Below are 20,197 nucleotides of genomic sequence, written 5' to 3' on the forward strand. Positions count from 1 at the left end.
AGAAATCACTAGCCTTCCCAGCCAAAACCCTATCTCGGGTTTTTATCAACTCTGAATCTTGCTTTTGTGCTTCTTTAATTCTCTCTAAAAGAGTGGATTGTAGGGTAATATTAGCCAATTGCCCCACCACCAACTCAATCTGAGCTCGAGTCATTTCATTTGCTAACTGTCGGGAGATTTGCTTCATAGTACTCAACTGACTCTGACCTTTTCTACTCAAAGCGTCAGCAACCACATTGGCTTTACCAGGATGATAAAGGATCTCACAATCATAATCCTTCACCAATTCTAGCCAACGTCTTTGTCTCATATTCAAGTCCTTCTGGGTGAAGAAGTATTTCGGTACTTTTATGATCAGTGTATATCTCACATTTCTCGCCATAAAGGTAATGCCGCCAAATCTTTAGCGCAAATACCACTGCTGCGAGTTCTAAATCGTGAGTAGGGTACCTCTGCTCGTACTCCTTTAACTGCCGAGAAGCATAAGCTATTACCCTCCCAGCCTGCATAAGCACACGGCGAGACCACTGTCTCGAGGCATCACAATATACCACAAACTTTTCCTTATCTGAAGGAAGAGTTAGTACAGGAGCGGTAATCAAGCGTTGCTTTAACTCCAGGAAACTTTTCTCACACCGATCAGTCCAAACAAACTTCTGGTTCTTTCGGGTCAGCTCCGTTAAGGGTACAGCAATCTTTGAAAAACCCTCAACGAACCGACGATAATAACCAGCCAAACCCAGAAAACTTCTGACCTCTGTAGCTGACTTCGGTACTGGCCAATCCCGTACAGCTTCAATTTTAGCCGGATCCACCATGATCCCATCTTTATCCACTATGTGCCCCAAAAATGAGACACGAGATAACCAGAATTCACACTTTTTGAACTTAGCATAAAGCTTGTGATCCCGTAATCTTTGCAAAACCGCTCTGAGATGCAACTCATGCTCTTCTTCTGTCTCAGAGTACACCAAAATGTCATCGATAAACACAATCACAAACCTATCCAAGTAATCCTTAAACACCCGATTCATCAAATCCATGAATGCCGCCGGGGCATTAGTGAGTCCAAAAGACATCACAAGAAATTCATAGTGTCCATACCGAGTACGAAACGCAGTTTTCGGGATATCTTCCTCTCGAATTCTCAGCTGATGATAGCCTGAGCGAAGATCAATCTTGGAAAAGACCGTCTTCCCCTTCAGTTGATCAAACAGATCATCAATTCGAGGTAAAGGATACTTTTTCTTAATGGTAAGCTTGTTCAACTCCCGGTAGTCAATACACATTCGCAGGGTTCCGTCTTTCTTCTTCACAAACAAAACCGGAGCACCCCAAGGTGAGTAGCTCGGTCTGATGAATCCCAGATTCAGTAACTCTTGCAATTGTATCTTCAATTCCTTCAACTCGGCTGGAGCCATTCGGTACGGTGCTTTAGACACTGGATCCACTCCCGGAGCCAGTTCAATAACAAATTCAATCTCCCGGACAGGTGGCAATCCCGGCAAATCTTCTGGAAAGACATCAAGGAACTCACATACCAATTTCGTATTCTCAGGCCCTGATGTCACAGGTTGGCTAGTGTCCACTGTAGTAACTATGAACCCTAGACAACCTCTACCCATCATGTCTTTAGCTTTCAACAGTGATATTCTCGGTATGCGTGCGCCTTGAACTTTACCCACGAACACCGCTGGGTTAGCACTGTCGGCCTCAAACACCACCATCTTCCGTTTGCAGTCAATCATCGCTCCATATTTAGACAGAAAATCCATTCCCAGGATTATGTCAAAATCAGATAATTGCAGCTCAATTAGATTGGCGGTCAACTCACAACCGTCAATCCAAAAAGACAAGGACCGAATCCACCTTGTGGATACTATCAGGTCTCCCGAGGGTAACAGGGTTCCAAACCCCGAAGCATAAATATCACATGGCTTATGTAAACTTTCTATCACTCTACTCGATACATATGAATGAGTAGCTCCCGAATCAAATAACACAGTATAAGCACAACCATTAATAGATAACTGACCTGTCACAACTGACGGACTAGCATCAGCATCTGCCTGAGTTATAGTGAAAAGTCGTCCCGGGTTCTGAGCAACATTCTTCTTAGGCTCTTCTCTCTTGGCTTGGGGACAGTCTCTGATAAAGTGGCCCACCATGCCACACTGGAAACATGCCTTGGCTCGGCACTCACCAGGATGATGCTTCTTGCATTTAGAACATTCTGGATATGATCGGAATGAGGACCCGCGACCCTGACGGCCACCTCTGTTTCCCCGAAACTTTCTATTTCCCCCCGAAGCTCCGGAAGCCTCAGCCTTCCGTTTGTGCTCAGGGTTGCCACTGTCGGTCCCCTTACTGACATTACCACCAGCAGGAGGGTTTGATGCCATGGCGGCATCCTTTGCAGCCTGCTCCTTCATTACTTGCTGCTCGGCCTCCTCAGCAATTAAGGCCAAGTCTACCACTCTCTTATACAGAGTGTCATGTGATGTGGTAATCTTCAAGTCCCGACTAATTGTAGCATTTAGTCCTCGAACATATTTCTGCTTTCTGGTAAAATCTGTAGGCACCAGATCACCAACAAATTTAGATAACCGATCGAAGTCCAGAGTATATTCAGCCACAGACATTTTCCCCTGAGTCAACTTCACAAAATCTTCTTGGTGTGAAGTCCTCACTGCAACGTTATAAAACTTTTCTTCAAAAAGTTTCTTGAACTCTTCCCATGTCATCACACTGACATCTCGAGTCTGATTCACTATATCCCACCATACGCGGGCATGATCTTGAAACATAAAGGCCGCACAATTCACCCTCTCAGTTCCTGTCACCCCCATGTTATCGAGGATACGGGTAACAGTGCTCATCCATTGATCGGCCTTAATAATATCAATGCCTCCCAGAAAAGCCGGAGGTTGCAGCTTCACAAACCGCTCGAACACAGAGTCCCGGTGCGGCATAATATACCCTTGGTTACCCACCACTGGCACAGGAGCTGGTGGTAACCCTTGATTCACTGGGACAGCCTGTTGCCTTAAACGTTGCAACTCTTCCTCTTGACGAAGTATGACACTTCGCATTTCATGAAACATCTGCTGCCAGTCAGCAGGAGGATTAGCATTAACGGCCCCCGCATTATCCCCCGGATTTTGCGGAGGTGGAGGCAAAGGCTTGGTGGATCGGTTTGGGTAACCCCGGCTCTACTTGCTCGCCCTGTGGTCTAGATGATTGCGGAGGGTCCATTACTAGTACCCCTGTAATCAACAACCCCAGCGAGTTAAGCACCAATACCACACTTACGCACTTATTGCCTTAAACCCTAACTCATCTATTTACCTCATACATATTTACATAAACAAATAGCATTTATAGCATGGCATCACATAACACATACATACTCTAGATGCTTGCATACTGCCTAAAATGGAAAGCGGTAAACAGATGATCACACATACAGTCAAGTATTTACTCTCAATACTTACTGCACCATGAGTCGAGCCTATCTCTGACGACGAATGTACATGTTCGGCCGGTCTACAGGAAGTTTAAAAACCTTGGCGCTCTGATACCAAATTGTAACGCCCTAAATAATTAGGCACGCTACCCAAAATACTTATAAGGTCCTAATCCCCTAACCGGGATTACTAATTAAAATAGCGCAAAATTTAAACTTTTATATTAAACAGACTGAAAATAAACTTGTAATATATTTAAACTTTTCAAAATAGTTGGGATCCCAAAAATATTTACAAACTTATTACAAGTTCTTTCTTACTAGCCGACCTAAGCGGCAAAACAGAATACAAAAGTCAACACTGTTAGACCCATAACCCGCTTGGTCTGAAGTGGCATGAACATGTACATTCTTCGCCCTGCTCCTGAAACTCATGGCCGATCGCCCAATGCCTTACCCTTTCCCCGCACAAGAGAGCACCCGTGAGCCAAGCCCAGGAAGACAGTATAAATCATAACAAATATATTATGCTCATTCACATATGTCTGTATAGCACAGACCTGATCATTATTTCATCATGCCCATTTATGTCTACGTGGCGTAGACCTATGTGTTGCGCTCACACATCTAATTAAATCTACGTGACGTAGACCCACGTGTTACTCTCACACGTCTAAATACATTAAGGCCTTAGAAGCGGTTCATCTCGGTTATGAGTACCGAGTCCAACCTGATTATGCCTTGAGCACATAATCCTTAAATCTCATTTCAATTAACATGGCATGGCATTTATACACATATATCACTAGGGTAATAACCCTAGGCTATTAGACCGTTCTTATTAGGGTAATAACCCTAATCCCGGTTACTTAACATTCATGCATATCATTCTCAACATAAGCGCCACTGCGCATACTCTACGTGCTAATCACTGTCTTACCTGTTGTCCCGCAATAGTAGAGATTCCAAATCCCCGGGTGCTCCTGACCGAGTGCCGTAATCCTAGTCACACACAATCCGGATTTTCACAAATAGGGTTAACCCCTGATTTCACATTCATAAAATAAATTCATGGCATTTCAAATACAGATAATCACATAGAGCTCGAAAAGAGCTTTCCAACGGTATAAAGAACGTCCCAAACGGAGTCCCGAGTCAAAAGTTATGGCCAAAACAAATTTAGGAAAAAGATGGCTCTCTGCCAGGTTTTATGGCCGCGGCGACCATAGATCTGGCCGCGGCCACTGGGTTCGAAAAACCCGTAAAAACCAGATTTTAAGGTCTAAATATGCCCACTTTAACATATATTCGAACCTTAATCAATCCATACCCAAAATTAACTTCTTACAGATAAGAATCATCACAACAGAAAGCTAAAACAACAATTCCAACATGTAAACCCCTAATTTCAAATTATTCAACAACACAACAATCAAACTTCTCCAACAAGAACTCAAGCTCAAAACTTGAGCTTGACCTCAAACCAAACCAAATAATTCCAGCAAGAACAACCACAACAACTTGAGATTTAGGTTAAGAAAACCCTAGAATTTCAACTAAAGCTCAATCAAACACCACAACAATGATTCAAGCACAAAACATACTCAAATTAAACAAGAACTCACAACCATGCAACATATTACCATCTTCAACAAAATCATGCTTTTCCACAATAAATTCAGCAAGGATAACAAGGATTTAAGCTTCAAAGTTTACCTCAAAATTCAATTCAAATGCTAGCACAAAGATCCACCAAGGTTAAGCTTCAAATCCAACCAATTTTCTTCAAATTCAACTTGAAATAACAAGAGGGTTTGGGAGAGAGAGGGGGTCGGCCAAGAGTGAAAGTAAAACCAGAATTTTGCATTTCATTTCATTAAAAATCAATTTTAATCAAACATAGTAAATAGGGGTCAAATGACCAAAATGCCCTCATGGCTTATTATTCACACCTACACCCTCACAAGGGTAAATAAGTCATTTCAATACTCAATTAATTTCAAATAAATTTCAGATTATCATTCATCAAATAAAATGCCAAATTATCAATCCAATTTACATTTCGGGCCCGAACCCGGTTCGGCCCGAAATTCCCGGTTGTGACTATACCGCGCTAACCTGTCAGAACACACCTGAAAAGACAACACAGGTATACTATATAATAATATAGTTCCATTAAGCACGTAATCAAATTAATTTCATAATTTTACCCTTCTCGGGTCATAATTACTAAAATGCCCCTGTCTCACCAACGGGGTCTTAACATAATAAAATTCATATAATTTCACATATATTAAATTATATAATAATATAATTTCCTCAATTATACATAATTATCTAGTTAGGGTTTTGCTAATCCATTTCTTAATTCCGGGTATTACAATTGTGTTAGATTGTATTGATATTATTTAATACAATACTATGTTTTGTGTTGACTTGTATTAATAAATTGTATAAAATTATATTCTATTTATCATAAACAGGACCTCAACCTCGACTTCGGCCCTGAAACCCAGTCCCATCTCTGGCACTGAGTCAGCAACCTTGGCCCGAACCCCATTCTTAGAGTAGACCCTGACCTTAGACTCGAACCCTAATTTGAGCTAGGTCTAAGGGATGCATAAGGATCGGGGTCCAAGGCGACTCCGAGTTCGGATCCAAGTGGGATTACGTTTGGGTCCGGAGTCGAGTCCCAGTCTAAGGTCGCGGGTTTGGGTCGAGATTTAGAGCCAAGTCTAGGGTCGGGTTTGGGTCTGGTTCTGGGTAAAGGGTTGGTTCTAAAGTCGGGGTCTGAGTTCGGGTATAGGTTCTGGGTCGGAGTACAGGGTCTGATTCCAGGGGTGTGTCCAGGTGAAGTCCGTGTTCGGATTCAAGTTTGGGGTCTAGGGCCAAAGTCCGGGTCTAAATATTATAATACAAACTAATACGGATTATTTGTCATGTAGCCAAAGTTCGAGTCTAAATATTATAATACAAACTAATACGGATTATTTGTCATGTATTAAATAATAGGCTAATTAAGATTTTTGCCTCCTGAACTTTGACATGTACCAAATCATGCCCCCTGAACTTTTAAGGTCATTGAAAATGCCCCCTGAACTATTGAGATTGTTGGATTTAAGGATTTTTTTCTAATTTTAGTATAAAAGTCTAACATGGATGAAAGTTCAGGGGGCATAATTTAGGGCATGATTTGGTAGATATCAAAGTCTGGTGAATATGGTTTAGTACATAGACAATTATTGAAATAGTAAAATTGAATAAAATTAGACAAAAGTCCTTAAATCCAACAATCTCAATAGTTCAGGAGGCATTTTCAATGGCTTTAAAAGTTCAGAGGACATGATTTGGTACATGTCAAAGTTTAGGGGGCAAAAATCCTAATCTAAATAATATAATTCACATTATTTTAAAATTTACAGTTGTGATAATTTATACAATACAGTTCTTTATTATTTGAATACAATATAACTCTAATATGATCTACTAAATATGTCAAAGCGTTATTATAATTTAAAACATCATTAATACTTAATAATTTATATGATTATTATTAAAATATGAAAGTGTAATTGAAAAAATAAAATCGAGAGTGGTATATGGTAGATATATAGATTTCGTCTTAAAATTAATGAAGAATGAGTAAATTAACTCATACATTCTTTATATGGTATTAAGTGGATCAAATATTCCTTAGAAATTTACTTAGCTCTAATACTATATTTAAAGTGAGGTAAAAAATAAAATTAGTACTAAAAATTTGAATTTTTAATAAACTCTCTTGATGAGTAAATGATAAATGTGGAATTTGGATGTGTAGTGTATCCAGGGGCGGAGCCACACTTAAATTATGTATTATATATAGATAATTATATATAAGATTATGCATGTTATACATGATTTTTTATGGAAAAAAAAAAGTAAAAAATTGATATTGATTTATGATTATATATAATTTTATTTATATATATTAAGTAGGTCCCACAAATATAATAAAATTTAATAATAGTATAATTGTATTATAGTTGTAATATACTTATTTTTATTTAGACTAGTGTTAATTTAAAAATATATTTTTTTTTCAAAAAATATATATATATTAAGTGAATTCTTTAATTAATATTAGTGAAATTAATAAATTACACCATTTTTTAATTAATATATATATTTTTTTTACTTGAATTTGCAATAAATATTAATTATTGATAAAATTAAATTGAACTCCAAACACTTTAAACACCGGTTACATTTTAATTTTAGTTTAAAAAATTATTCATTTTTTAAAGTATTATAATAATAATAATAAAAAAGAATTATAATATATTTTTCTCAATTACACACATCCTAAAAATGTTTTGGTTACAAAAATTTGTACTTGTTGTATGTTGTTTGATATTGGTCCCCCTATTATAAAATCCTGGCTTAGTGTATCTATTATTACTCTTTTATCTCAGTAATAATAAAGTGAACTAATGAATAGTATTAAATTCTCACACTATCTTTTAACAAAATACTAATGCAATAAACTAGTAAATTGCACCATACCATATCTACGAAAATTGGAAGAGGAAAATCAATTTTCTATTGCACAGTAGTTGATAAATAAATAATAATAATAATTATGTAAATCTTATCTTGCAGAACACAATAATAATAATAGAGATGAGAAACGAATCGTTTTGGCAGAAAAGAGAAAAAAGAGGTCGGCACTATATAGATATATTTATTTAGATAGCTAAGGTTGTATGTATAAATTAATAATAGATGTTGTTTTGTTTTGTTTTGTTTCTTCTTTTGGTACGCGTGTCAGTTTATAGAAAGATAACGACGTAGCACTAATTTGGATTATGACTACTATTATTTCATAAGGTAGGCCCTCCCATTTTAATAATTAATTATTATTATTATTATTATTATTATTATTAGTTTAAATTAAATGGGGTTGTACCAAACCAAAGATCCATAACCTTCTTTACTATTCTTTCTTCTTCTTCTTCTACTTCTATTCTTATCATAGAAAGGTTACAAAGAAAGAAATACTGTTTATGTTGCCAAACTTTTGTTAGGTCATTACTCGGTTCACCTAATTTTCCACTTCTCTATTATTCTCTTCTTCTTTTCCAAATTAGAAGCTAATTATGATTTTGTCCCATTTAAATTTTTATATGTATCAAATCATATTTAATAAAAGTTGATAAATTTTTTAAATAAATATTAAAATTCAAAAAATATGATTTAGTATATAAAAAGTAGTCACATTAACAAAATTAAATAAAATGAAACAAATATTTTAAAATTCTTCAAAAAGATTATTTAAATGTCTGAAAAATTAAAACATAATTTAATACATGTCAAAATTCAAAAATAAAAATCTTAATTACTCTAAATTGGATGTATAAAACAAAAAACAAAGAAAAGAAACATTTTTGTGCACATTTTTCTCCAAGAACAGTAAAGATAACTTAAATTCAACCCCATAATTCTAATCTAATAATATATAAGGTGAGCCATTTTATTCCACAAAAACAAGTAGTAAAAGTACACAAAACTTACATAAATAAAAGCATGCATGACAAATCTACTAGCCCTAAAACTAAAACTACTAGTTGGAGTTTTTGCATACTACCTTGTCCAAATTCATTAGCCATAAACTAAATCTTAAAAAGTGATCATTAAATTGCCCATAATATACAAAACAAAACATTATAAAAAAGAAAGAGAGGGCATTTGTTTGTAGTAGTAACCCCTTGGGTCAAAAGGTTTGATGACCTACACAAAAGGTTCATTTTAATAAAGAAAGATCATGCATGCGTGAGCATAGGGCATCAAAAACAAATTATTAGTTATTATTAATAATAATAATATATACAAACATGAATGAGATTTGTACTACAAATCTCACAATATGAAAACCAATTCAACTCTCTCTAATTTAAGACCCCTTTTCTTTTGGTTTTTTTCCCCACCATATATAAAGAAGTGTTTCTTCTATAGAATAATACTTTTTTCTTTCCAACAAACTTTACAATACAGTCCCACAAGCCAAATCATGTTGAATTCTGAGTTTTGTAAAGCTAATGCAAGTTTTTTTTTTTTTGGGGGGAGATATGAATAAAATGACTTCTAAATTCTTCACAATCTCCAGATTCAGAAACCAATTGTAAACTTGATAAAATCATTAATTTTTTTTAGCTCTACGCATAGCTCAGTTCCCGACAAAGCCGAGAGGGACAATAAGATACAGAGGCGTGTGAACTAATTAATTATCCAAGCAACAAGTAAGAATCTCTACTGTGTTTAATCTAACTGATGTAAGCAATATTGCGTGGGAAAAAAGAGATGCTAACCTCCCACAAAAAGCTTTTTTTTTTCATAGTATAGTAGCTCACATCTTACTTGATTTCGCCCAGAAAAAACCCTTCTTTCTCGTAGCAGGATTATTATCTGATATGGCTCGACCACTCTTTGAACCAAACGAGAAGTGGCGCCTCAAAAAAGGCTTCCCCACGGAGGTTTTCATGCTTGAGCTGGATGCCATTGTAGGACCTTTTCCTTGATTTCCACTACTTTTAGAGTGATCAAACACGACAGTATCACCATCAAGATCCACAACCCGGTTCCTCAATTTCCTGTTCTTAGCCTTCGAATCTATTTCGTGTTTTATTGCTTTCTCTGACAACTTGTGGGTTTGTTTCTCCCCAAAAGTACAAATTGGACAAACTGGATCGTATTTGTCAATGTCAGGTGTCATATTTTCCAAACATTCAGCATGATAAACATGGCCGCAAACTAAGACAGCAACAACAGAGAGTTCATTACAAGCAATAATCTTTTGGCTGCTCCATAAAGATCTCTCGGTCAAAAGCTTTGAGCAAACACCGCATGTTTGCAAATCAGCAGAAGGAGAGGCTAAGACTCGGCTACCAGCTCTAGTCATCTTCTCACGATTAAAACCAAATGACTCGCTGTCAAAAGACCACCTTTCTCTATTTGAATTAGCCATTAGCTCAGAAAACGCATTCATTGACCAACCATCTGAAGACCCTCCTCGAGATCCCCTAGTTGATTCATTGCTCCAAGAGGGAAGAGCTGCCCTTTCTTCAGAAACTGAATAGCTATTTGGTGATTTAAATCCCGGGATTTGTGCATCAGATTCTTGCCTTGACAACTGATGTCCAGGAGAATGACGAGGCCACCTCAAAGGAGTTGAGTTGGCAGGAGGAACTTGACCTTGTGATGACAAAGGGGATGCAGTGAAGGATGAAGTAGATGGTATCGAAACTGACAACTTTGCAGGAGATGGATATGAGACTGTAGGGGATTCAGTCAGCTCCTTTGTCTACAGGACCCGACAAATGAACAAAACATGTCACGAAATGAAAGCATGCAAGCAAACAACTATCTACACTAAAGAAATAAAAAAAAAACAGATTGCCTCAACAGATAAAAGATCTACCTGCTCTAGACTTGAATCCATCGAAGCATTTCTTCTAACAGATTTATCTGCCACAAAAATATACATTGAAAAAATTCATATAAAATCACAATAATGCAGCATAATACAAATTAACATGTACAGATTTGAAAATTTCACAAGTTCAACACAATCAAGCTGTTTCGTTGCCAAATAAAATTATAAATATGTTCAGGGGCACAAAAAAATAAGCTAAAAGCACCACAACCAGAAAGCAGTTGTGTTGCCTAATTACCATCTACAATTATCCAACAAAGGAAAATTCATTTAATTGAAAGTGAAACAATTAAGAAAAGAGAAAGAAAGGCAGCTGGGGCTGGCAGATCACCAATTTCACTAGAAGAAGCTAAGGATTAAACATATTAAGAAACAGTGCTTATTGTTACTATGTCAAAAAAAAAAAAACTTTAGCAAATGGGATCAGCACAAATATAAGACTGACTATTTGCCCACGATTGAAAACAATGTAAATACTGAACAAAATCATGTATAAACGTGTTGCTTTTGGTCATATAACTTCAAATATGGAAATACCCACATTCTATTTTTGGCATCTATGAAAGTATAGCATAGTTTCCTCGTAAGCAGCAGCAGCAATTCTAGGAAATTACCTGAGGCAGGAGTTCTTGACTGCCCAGCAGCTCCCTCCGAAAATGAGGACTTCTGTGATGTACGCCTTCGAGAATGACCTAATGGACTTCCTTCCTCTGAAACATATGCTGATTCAAATTTAGATTCAGATCCGTCATTCCTGCTGACCCCATCAGAAAACCAACTCATTGAAGTCTCTTCTCCCGCAACCCGTCCTCTATGATCCCATCGAAAGCTCCATGTTGGGGAACATCGAATATTCCGATGCAAAATTTCACTAGTCGACCCATTTGTTATAGTCTTCTCCTTAACAGCCACACAACAAGCAGCTCCCATGCTCAAAAATAAACACTGCAATTGAACTCCTAATCATAAAACGTCACCTCTTACTCCGCATTCTCTCAAAAGCAGTTCCTCTGAAAAATTACAATGAAAGAAACGAACCCATTAATAGAAATGACCAGACCAACAACAATAGCTTCTCAAATTCCCGTAATCACTACGACAAACAATTAAATGAACACACTTATATAAACCATTTAGCTCATAATAAAAAGATTCCTAATTTAAAACGCGTCACGGGTCTCAAATACTTTCCTAATTGAAGTTCAAAATGGAATATAAATTCAACAAGAACAAACAATACAATTCCATGGTCAACACATGCATTGGTTACCAGTCAAATGAACCCCAAATTTTCAAAATAAAGGTACTCTCTTACTTTGAAAAAAAAAACCAATACATACATACATACATATGTAACACTTCACACATCTTTTCACACTAATTTTTCAAAGACACATTATTTTTGGATTGGGACCGACAGACCGACATACAACAAGCCCACAAAAAACCTTAACAACAAACAAAAAACAAAAACGGCAACAACCATTTCTTTCACAGAATTAGAAGCAGGACCTGAAAATCGATTCAATCTGATAATAAAACATAAGAAGAGTGAGATACTGACCTTAATCCAATTCCTAAACCCTAAAAATAGAGAAACTTTGTGACAGTATCAAGGTCAAGGAGAAGATCCGAAATCCAGGGCCATAAAGAAGATTTCTCAGTCAAAAAACCCCCCCAAAATAAATTCCAAATCACAAAAACAACCCATAAAAACCTAACCCTAAATAATAATGTTTATTAATTATTATTACACCAAACAAAAAATATATATATATAATAAACAATAAACATATATTATTATATATTAATCTGTTACCAGATTTTCATGGCCATGACCGAAAGACCTTCCGAGTAAAACCACAGGAAACCAGGAACCGACTCGATCTCAAACCACGCTTCTGGCGTTTAGAGAGAGAAGGAGTGAGTGAGAAGCTTAGAGAGAGAAAGTGGTTGTTTTTTTTTAGAGAGAGAAGCTGCGCTTTTTTTGGTTGCAGTAGAGAGAGAAAGTAGAGAGAGAAAGAAGAGAGAAATGAAAGAGTGGAGTGAGTAAAGTCGTTTAAGACGACTTTTAAAAGTTAAAACGCGGCCATCAATTACTGTCGTTTTCTATTGAAACGGCGCCGTTTCGATTTTTGATGTCGTTTGCTAGTGGTGGGAATATTTGACGACGCTTTATTTTTTTTGTTTTTTTATTTTAAAATTACAAAAAAGTAATAATTGTTTATTCTCAGTTTCTCAAGTCAGAAAAAGTGAGGAATTTTTTTTAAAAAAAATTATTATTTGGTATAATTTTGAAATTAAGGGAATGATTTTTTTTCTAAAAATAATGAAATACTTTTATTTAGGGTGTTTCTTGTAGTGATGTACTTTTTTCTTTTTTTTTTTTTTATATTTGAGTAATTATAATTATAATTTTTTATATGATAATGTATATTATAGTTATTTAAAATATTTTTTAAAATTTTAAAAAATTTAAAATAATTTATGACATAAAAAGTATGATACAACTTATTTATTTCACACGTTTATATAATAAAAGTAACATGGTACATTATACTGTTTGAATTTATTTTGGAGAGTTAAAATTTTTTGAATTTCTTAAAAAAATTATAAAATATCTTAAATAATTACATTATATACTATCATATAAAAAAAAATTAAAACTAAAACTATTTAAATGTGAAAAATGAGAAATGTATTTATTTATATAATCCCTAAGTATAGTTGGATTGATATGGATTAAACATATATCATTACAAATATAAATGGATAATTTGTAATGGTCATTGTTTAAAAAAATGAATAATTTGTTTCAAATATATATAAATAATATTTTTACTGAAATCATAAAGAAATATTTATCCCACAAAAGTACATTTTAATATTTAAAAAAATTAAACTTAAAATAATTTTTAAAGATCAGTCTTAATATTTTTTTAATTTTTTTTTCTCACATTATTTTATGTTAATTTTAATATTTATTTTAATTTTATTTGTATAATTTTTTTAAAATCATGTATAATTTTTTTTTATTTTTCTAAAAAAAAATTTATATAATACTTTATTTTAATTTTTTGTCATCATTATTTTTATTTGATGGATATATTTTTGAGGTTTTTTTCATTTTTAAGAAAATCTACATAGCAACTAATAAAGCTATTTTGCAGCAAAAAAAAAACTAATAAAGCTATTCAAATCTATATAACAATTACCGAAACAATTTAAACCGAAAAATTAAAAAAAATAATAATTGAAAAAATAATATACAGAGTAATTTTTCTGTTTTTCAAAGAATATAAATTAAAAAAATTATTAAAATAAGTGCACTTATAAATTTTTGTGGTACCAAAGAAATAATAAATATATATAATTGAAGGTTTATTAATTTATTTATTTAAAAGTTTATGGAAGGGCCGTGAAAAAGCGTACGATAGCAACATAAAAATTTATGAAAAATAAAAAAGGTAACCGCTAGTGGTGGTGTGTTGCCTTCTCAGGTACGCAGAGTGCGCAGTACGCATTCCCTACTTTTTCACATCCACACGAAAGTAATCAGTGAATAATTAATTTCACATTTTAAAGATTCTTTAATTAATCACTCACTTTTAATTTTATTATTATTATTATTATTCTCACTATTAATAATTATTATAACAATAAATCATTTTGTTCATTAAAAAACAAAACAGTATTAATAATAGTATCATAACATTAACAGCACAATATCTCCCCACGTCTTCAATAATTATTATTATTTTTTTTTGTATTAAAATACAATAATATATTATCATCATGGCCATCATATTTTTATTTTGGGGACAAAATTCTCATCATAATTTTAATCTTTATTAAATTGAATTTGTTACTATCGTTTCTTTAATTATTAAACATATATAAAAGGCAATATATTTCATTAAATAAATTTAAGGTTGGATATCCTTTTTTTTTCTATATATAAATTTAATAATTTGAAAACATAAAATTCGACTATTAAATTAAGTTATTTTAATGAGAATCTATAACATAGTTAGTTGAAATATGGGTTTACCATAATTTAACAACTACAAAAAAAAAAATGTTTTTATTTTCATCCACTCTCTTTAATATACTTTTTAAAATAAATAAACTATTTTATAAATGAAATTATATAAAAATAATGTTTTTATTTATTTATTTATTTATTTTTTTGCTGAATGTACTTCGAGTTGTGCACGTAAATTACATATTTAATTATTTATTTCATAAAAAGACATATTTATTGATTTTATAAAATAAATATATATATTGACACGTGTATGGTTGATGGTGTGGTTGAGCTTATTAGTTAAAAGATTAAGATGGTATTGGGGTCTTATCAAATTCTTTGTTAATGGTCAAATATAACCCTTAATCTTATGCTAAGTATCATTAAGATTGGATCAAAAGAGAGGATAAAAATGTCATTTTCAGTGAACTTAGTTCATCTAATTAAGTGGTAGCGTGTGTATGGTTGAGAAAAAATATATATTAATCTCTTACTAATTAATCATTATGTAAATTAATTAAATTAATGTCAATTTCGGATGGATTAGATGTGTGATTTTATACATATAGAACAACTTCAAGCACACAAATAATGTATATATTTAAAGCTCATCATTTTCTTTCACACCAATGATTATTATTTATGATTCTTTTTTTTGTATGGATTATTGTTTATAATTAATATATGTATATGTGTATATGTGAATATTATCAACTAAGTTTTTTTTTTGGTATTTAAATTAGAAACAGTTTTTATTTTTTATCTGATTATTAAAAGTGTGCAATTGTGATCAAACAATATGTATTTATAGAGTTACAAAAAGAATTTAGCTACATAATCCTAGTTGGATTGAGTTAGTTCATCGAAAGCATCAGTTAATAAGAAAAATGCACACTTCTACTTCAACTAGACTTTACACATACATATGCTAAGCTCAATAACTATTGATTAGTAACAATATTAGCTAACACAACAAAGAACTATCCAATCAACCCAAATTTTAATAAAATCAATAAAAGTTAATATAAACTCAAATAAAAGTCTAGTACCTCTCATTTGAGCTATATTAATTTTAATATATATTATATATCAAAATAGTTTTGTTTAAAAACGACTCATGGTTTGAACAATAGAAAAATATTTATAGCCACTTCAAAAATGATAGTTCCTTGGTACAATCTCAACACATTAGTCCAATTTAACTTTTTATATTTAACTATGACAGTGATAATATTTTTAAATCAACAAAAGATATTCATAATTACAAATATTAAAGTATTAAATCGACATGGTCACTAAGTCTAGTAGTATGATAGGGAATTATGTTCAACATGTGATCAATTTAAAATAACATAATATCCTTATCAGTCCTCAATTTCACTGATATCGTGATATTTAATAAATAAGCCAGTGAAATTAACCATACACTACTTAATACATAAGTCAGTATCACTAAACGTGCTTAAAAAATTAAGCCAACAAAAATATTATTGTCATTTATAAGCAAATAAATTTAAAAGACAATAATCACAATAAAATATGAACTACATGTTTTCAATTCAATCATTCTCAAGAATATAATAAAACATAATTGAAAGCATAAAGATTCAATAATAAAAATTATTGGCCCACAAAACAAACCAAGTAGTTCATAAAATAAACAAGAAAATTTCATATAAATGTAATCTCAAATAATAGAGAAAGAAACTCTCACTAATCCAAATGAACAAAAGATTATAAAATGTCCATATCAACAACATGTTTATTAAACAACATGGCACTTAATCCTTTGCTTATATAATCTACTAACATCGACTTGGTCTTGTAATACTTTATCACAATGTCTCTTTTCTTGACCAAGTCTCTAAAAGTGCGATACTTTATTTTCATATGTTTGGAAGCACTACTAATCTCTTATTCTTTGAAAATGACAGCAGTATTATTATCATAATAGATTGTATAGGAGAGAAAATAGAATCAACTAGTCATACCTCTAAAATCAAATTCTTTAACCAAAAAGCTTGCAAAGCTACCCTATAACATGCGACAAACTCAACATACATAGTAGATGATGTGATTAAAGTCTATTGAAAACTTTTTTAAAATATAGTTGCACTAGCCAAAGTGAAAATATAGCGAGAATTTGAATTTAAATCATCTACACAACCACCAAAATCTAAATATGAATAACCAACACTTTTCCCGAAAGGGGTCCTTTATGAGTGATGGCTCTTCAACCCGGGATCTAGCCCTTTTATTGAACCATCTAATCAATCTATTTTCCTCCCTATTCTAGTTGTTCAACTTCGCTTTGTGGGCTTGTAGGATCGCGGCATGTCGATCTATCTATTCTTAGAACTCGCTTTTCTGTTGGGCGAAAGCATCGGTTATAGTAGCACATGTTTCTTCTTGCTCAAGATGGAGGATGTTTGAATGATCCTGGACTTGCCCTAAAATCTCTCTTAGCTTGGCTAGCTTAGAATCATCCCCCAAGTCTAAATGGGGCTCGATGACACTAGGTTAGCAACCTCTAGGCCCAGTTTCTCCAGCATATACCTAGGGGGTAGCTCTTGTTAAAGGAATCTTTGTGGTACTTTAGACAGGTTAACCAGGATTGATCGGAAGTTGCTGATACTTGTTTAATCTTGCCTATTAACTGGGCCTTCTAATCAGAACTCTGTAGATGGGTTTGCCCGAGGTGGTCGGGCAAGATTGGTTGTGTAATATCCCGAAAATTTTATTGATATTTATTTGGCCATATTTTATTAAATATGTAGTTATGTGGATATTAGAGTAAGATTATAATCTTACTTAAGCTAATTACGAGTTAATTAGTGGAATTTGAGTAAATGAATAAATGAAGCGTAATTTATTAATTACGGAGATTGTATTGAAATATATGGGTATCGTAGATACCATAATTCGAATAAAATATTTTATCGGGCCCGGCTACTGTGGAAATTTAGCATTATGGTGAGAAATGTCACAACATTAATGGAAGAATTATTTTGAGGGTATTCCGGACTAGGTTAGAATTTTTAGAATGTCGGTTTAATGGATTAGTAAAATTACCGAAATGCCCCTAGGTTATTTTTTTTAGAATTTAAGTTTCTTTGGAGGGTAAATTAGTCATTTTGTTAAATGGGAATTTTGAATTTTAATTTTATGGGTTGATTGTATATTTTTTTTTTTAAAAAAAAAAAGAAGAAAGAAAAGAAAACCATTACTATATATTACTTAGAAACCAAGTAACCATCAGAACACAACATCTTCTCCTTCTCTCTCTCGTGCAAGCTTGAACCAGCCAACTCTAGGGGATTTTCTTCAACAAGCTTTCTTTTTCCAAGCAGAATTTCTATTCCAAGTCAGCCTAGAAGTGAATTGAGGTAGGTTTCCTACTTTTTGGGTTGAGAACACTAGTTTTTGAGTTGGTTTTGAGGTAGGGTTTTGCTTTTCTATTGCTGTAGGAATCAAACTGAGTTTGGGGTGTGTTTAAGGTAGGTTTTCGAGTATGTTGGGAGTGGTGTTAAGTGGTCTTTATGGCTGTTTGAATTGAGTTTGGTTTGATGAAGCCAAAGTTGAATTTCTTCACTTGAACATGTGATTTTGAGTTAGGGATTGAATTTTTGTGTTCTGAAGCTTGAGATATGTTATATTTATGTTATTATACTGTTCTGTAAAGTTTAAGAACAATTGGTTAGGTTTGGAGCAAGTTTTGGGACTTTGAAGAGCTGAAATTTTCGAGTTTCTGCTGTTATGAACCGGAATTCCGGATGGAACAGAGCTGCACCAACCGGAATTCCGGATGGTCAATTTTTAGGAATCTCCAATTTTTGTATTTTAGCCATAACTTTTTACTCGGGTGTCCGTTTTAGACATTCTATATACCGATTCGAAGCTTATAAGGAGCTCTACAGTATGACACATAGAATAGATCCAAAAGATATATTTTATTTTAGGGTGTTTTTACCATAAGATTTGGTAGAAAATCCTAAGTTATTTTATGCGGGTTTTAGACAGTATTTTGGAATAGACCCTTATTGATTTACCTTTGTCGTGACATAGGACTCGAAAGTGTCGGGCATCGTTCCACTCAGGTCGGCCCACATACTTGACTTCTGGACTGAGGTAAGAAAAGTATTAAATACTGTATAAGGTTAATGTTATGATTGTTGCAGTTTCGATTAAGATCGAAATCTTGTTATATGTTGTTGTGACGTACTCCTAATCGAGGTTAACGATATGTATTGGATGTGACTCGATTATGATCGAGGGAAGTATTATGAAACGATTATTACCGTTTGACTCGATTATGATCGAGGGAAATATTATGAAACGATTATTATCGTTTGACTCGATTATGATCAAGGGAAGTATTATGAAATGATTATTATCATTTGACTCGATTATGATCGAGGGAAGTATTATGAAACGATTATTATCGTTGTGGCTCGATTATGATCGAGTAAAAGAAACGGTTATTACCGTTATGAGTAATTACTCCTGAAACCGCGGATAGGTTTCTTACTTATCGTTTGCTGTATCGGGCAACGATAGTGACATAAGCAGCTCGTGGTTAACGAGTGGTAAGGGTACTTTATAAAGTACTAGGATTGTGTGATTACGAAATTATGAAATGACTTAAACATGTTATTATATGATGAGCTGTAACTAGATATATTTGCGTTATAATGTGAATGAATGGATTTTATATTGCTTAAGAAATTAGTTTCTTTTCTTGCAGAATCTTAGTGACTCACGAAACGTAAGAATTCGTGTTTATAGAGATGTAAGATTGGAGTGCTTTATGAAGCACTGAGATTATGGGGTTATGGTAATGTGTAAATTAGAGTGTTTTATGAAGCACTAAAGGTGAGTATTTATAATGATGTATGTTTAGGGTGTTGTATGAAGCACAGAGATTGTGAATTATGAATAGTTATAAATATACTTGATTATGTAATAAGTGTGCTCTCGTAGACGTTATGTTATTTATGCACCTTGAATGTGTATGACCTATTGGTGTATATATTACATTGTAATGAAGTTTGCTAGCACTTTCTATGATTTTATTTAGTAGCTTTTCTTGCTGAGTCACTAGGACTCACGGGTGCTTCATGGTGCAGGTGAGAAGATTAGCAGTTCTGTTCGGCCATGAGTCAGAGGTCTCCCAACAATGTACATATCAGCCGTGGGGTCTCGGCTTCTGGGTAGCAGGATCGAATTCCCTTCT

The 20,197-nt window shown here is 33.6% G+C and overlaps 1 protein-coding gene across 2 annotated transcripts; it reads right to left on the reverse strand.

Annotated features, from left to right (window-relative positions):
* Positions 1–9,291: 9,291 nt before the first annotated feature.
* On the reverse strand, positions 9,292–12,989 carry LOC115724948 (uncharacterized). 2 transcript variants are annotated; one of them, XM_030654329.2, is made up of 4 exons: positions 12,757–12,989; positions 11,552–11,947; positions 10,923–10,969; positions 9,292–10,805 (listed from the first exon to the last, which is right to left on the reverse strand). In XM_030654329.2, exons 2-4 carry the CDS (start codon positions 11,865–11,867, stop codon positions 9,852–9,854), a joined length of 1,317 nt encoding a protein of 438 aa, XP_030510189.2. In that variant the 5' UTR covers positions 11,868–11,947; positions 12,757–12,989; the 3' UTR covers positions 9,292–9,851. The 2 variants fall into 2 exon arrangements, with proteins under 2 accessions (XP_030510189.2, XP_030510191.2); XM_030654331.2 differs by lacking the exon at positions 12,757–12,989 and adding an exon at positions 12,502–12,704.
* Between the last annotated feature and the right edge of the window lie 7,208 nt (positions 12,990–20,197).

The sequence above is a fragment of the Cannabis sativa genome, chromosome 6, assembly GCF_029168945.1.
Source record: "Cannabis sativa cultivar Pink pepper isolate KNU-18-1 chromosome 6, ASM2916894v1, whole genome shotgun sequence".
NCBI lineage: Eukaryota > Viridiplantae > Streptophyta > Magnoliopsida > Rosales > Cannabaceae > Cannabis > Cannabis sativa.